At 42.6% G+C, this 3,365-nt stretch overlaps 1 protein-coding gene across 1 annotated transcript in view; it reads left to right on the forward strand.

The window, feature by feature from the left end:
- The window catches only part of mios (missing oocyte, meiosis regulator, homolog (Drosophila)), a 15,573-nt gene that overhangs the window by 6,519 nt on the left and 5,689 nt on the right, over window positions 1–3,365 (forward strand). Inside the window, exons 6-8 of the mRNA XM_017428640.3 lie at window positions 1,497–1,666; window positions 2,113–2,178; window positions 2,265–2,423. Coding sequence (XP_017284129.1) covers window positions 1,497–1,666; window positions 2,113–2,178; window positions 2,265–2,423 — 395 coding nt within the window. The remainder of the gene's footprint in view (window positions 1–1,496; window positions 1,667–2,112; window positions 2,179–2,264; window positions 2,424–3,365) is intronic.

Genomic DNA, 3,365 nt, shown 5'->3' on the forward strand with positions numbered 1-3,365 from the left:
CCCCCCCCCCCCCACACACACACACACTGTATAGTGGTGAATATAGAATTTCAGCCCATCTGTCCCTGCTGAATACTGAATCAGTTTCCTCTACTTTTCCTCAAAAACACGGCTGAATTTTTTTATTTCAGCTTAAAAACGGCTCGAAAATCACTAAATACCTAAAAATATTGAAAAATACTTTAAAAAGCTAGTTAAGCTGTGTGTTTTCACTTGAACTTTTTTATACTTATTTTAATACTCTTCCCTTTAGATCACACGGGTCAAACTCAAGGCCCGTGGGCCAGATCCGGCCCTCTGTAACGTTTCATCCGGCCCTCTAGTCTGGGAGAGATTGAGTCTTTAATTCTTAGTTTGCTTTAAAAAACTGAAGTTTTCTCTTGACAGTGACTTAGAAGCCAACAATATATAGTTTTAATTTCTGTATGATCAGGTTTTTGTTGCTTTTTAATAAAAATCTGTTTTCATGTTAAAAAGTTCATTTAAAAGCTGAGTGAGGCGTAAGAAATGACTGCTAATGATGAGCTTTTTGAAGTTTGATCTATTTGTCTGTGTTCATTAAAGTCTGTTTGCTCTAAATTCTGTATAATCTGTAACTGGGAAAAGGTCTTTGATATTTCTATATGAATGATTTGACATAATACATCTAAAACCAATTAATTTATGTAATTTTTAATAAATATTGGTCGTGATTGGCCCTTGGCTAGGACCAAATTTTTAATTTTGACCCGCTTGCATCACTGGGTTTGACACCCCTGGTTTAGATTGGATGTGGTGAAGACTCGTGCAAAGAGCTAAAAATGAAAATTAATGTCCAAATACATCAGCAAAGTTAAGTGGAATGCATATCACCCGCTGCCTTTCATGCTAAAGTTTTAGACCGTCTTTATCTTTTGGTCAAACATCATCTGAGAGGATGTTTTAAGGACGACTCTCAGCTACTACCACGCTGAATTTTAGCTCAGCATCTATAAATTTCATGTTCTCTAAGGTTAGTGGACTGTGGTGGCCATCTTGAATCGGGTTGTCTCCAAAAGTTGATCAGCGGGTTGTTTCATAAAAGTTTCATTAACATCCAGCGGTTCATGATTTAAACAAAGATCGTGCATGATGGCGCTCAGGTCACTTTCAGCTACTACCACACAAACTCCGGCTCAATATTTGTGAAACTGACAGTTAATTAAATGTAAGGAGGGTCGTTTTTGCTGTTTGTCAGTTGGCCACAGCTGACTGGCCTGACCAAACACAACACAAACACAAACATGGCTGCAATTCGGTTAATTTGACAGATATTGAGCTAAAATTTGGTGTGGTGGTAGCTGAGAGTCATCCCCAACTCTTGGTCTGATCACAGGTCTTTGTTTAAACTACTGGCGGGTAACATGCACTCCTCACGGACTGCTACTTTCTTTTTTTAAGCAACAACACTTCACATTTTCAGACGTTTGCACTTTGAGTAAAAGCCTCTTCCTCTTCTTCTTCTTCTTCGCTGCCAGGCGACCTGAACCTGAACGTTGTTGCCATGGCTCTGTCGGGCCACACCGATGAGAAGTCGTCCCTGTGGCGGGAGATGTGCAGCTCTCTGAGGCTGCAGCTGAAGAACCCCTACCTCTGCGTCATGTTTGCCTTCCTCACCAGCGAGTCCGGAGCCTACGACGGCGTGCTGGTGAGAAGTACCCCCGCTGGCACGGAGCGAGGGGAAAAAAAACAACACTGGCCCCTTTGTTCCGTTTTATTTATTCGTAACGCAGTCATAATTGACTGGTAACGGGGGGAAAAACCTCAGGTGCACAGGAAGAGGTGTGCTTTTCATTTCCATCATCGGTGTTAGAACTCATAAAACCGTTGTGTAAAAAGAGGAACCTTTGCCCAGATCTGAATGTGTGCTTCTGGTTGTTCCTCCTCCGTTTGCTTTAGCTTTAGGCCCTCAGCTCCTCTTAATTTGTCTTTTTTTCCTGATAAAACAAGAGATAAGAAGATAAAGTGAGTCATTTTCTGACAGCGACGGCTATCAGAGCTCTCAGATAAGACTCCCACTGTTAACGTTCAGCTTTACAATCTTTGCATCAAATATAAACCAGGGTTGTCGTCAAAGTTGTGCCTTTGTTTCAGTATGAGAGCAGCGTTGCCGTGCGGGACAGAGTCGCCTTCGCCTGCATGTTCCTCAGCGACGCACAGGTAACCGCAGAGCGAAGCTTCGAGCGGCGGGCTTTCTGCACCAAACGTATTCATCCCGCTGCTTTGTCCGGGTTATTCTGCCGCAGCTGCCGCGCTACATCGACAAGCTGACCAACGACATGAAGGAGGCGGGCAACCTGGAGGGCATCCTGCTGACGGGGCTGACGAAGGATGGCGTGGATCTGATGGAGAGCTACGTGGACCGAACCGGAGATGTCCAGACCGCCAGCTTCTGCATGCTGAAGGTTCTCATTTCTTCAAACATAAAACAGTTCCTCCTGTAAAGTAAAGAAACCCAAGCATGACATCTGCCTGTTGGGATCCTATTTTAGCTGCTTTTTGCATAAATTGCACATATTTGAATTCAACTACAAACTGTAAACATTTTAAGCATGAAGCTTGGACTCCATCAGACTTAACGAAGCACGTGAAAACAGTTTAAATCTGTGATTGTTACAGATTTAAGCAGCTACCTAAAGCAACAAATACGAGACGAAATCCTGAAATTTCTCGAAGAAATGCATATCGCCCGCCGTTGAGAAATGATGGAGCTGTAACCATTTTGGCCAGTGTGTGTCGTGAATGACTCTCAGCTACTACCACTCCAAATTCTATCACAATGTCTGTAAAACTGACCCTTTTTGTGTTGGGTGATGGCTGCGGCAGCTATCTTGAATTGAGTAAACTTACATCCAGTGATCACTTTTAGAGAGATTCCTTTAAAGCTGTGTTAACAGACACAAGCAAAAACATTATCACCCATGTGCCTTTGGCAATAAAAACAGAACATTGAATAACCTTAAAGTTGTCTGAATGTTAAACTATGACTGCAGTTAATCAGATTGATGGAAAGATTCAAAACTTCATTTTCTTCACGTACTTTTAAAAAGTAACAATAAAAGAATGAAAGTGATTTTTAATGTTTTTATGTAGTTTACTGCTTTGTACAGTGAATCCACGCACACACACCTGTACATCCACACACCTGTACACACACACACACACCTGTACATCCACACACCTGTACACACACACCTGTACATCCACACACCTGTACACACACACACTCACCTGTACATCCACACACCTGTACACACAGACACACACCTGTACAGACACACACCTGTACACACAGACACACACCTGTACATCCACACACCTGTACACACAGACACACACCTGTACAC

This window comes from Kryptolebias marmoratus, linkage group LG16, assembly GCF_001649575.2.
Source record: "Kryptolebias marmoratus isolate JLee-2015 linkage group LG16, ASM164957v2, whole genome shotgun sequence".
Classification (NCBI taxonomy): Eukaryota; Metazoa; Chordata; class Actinopteri; order Cyprinodontiformes; family Rivulidae; genus Kryptolebias; species Kryptolebias marmoratus.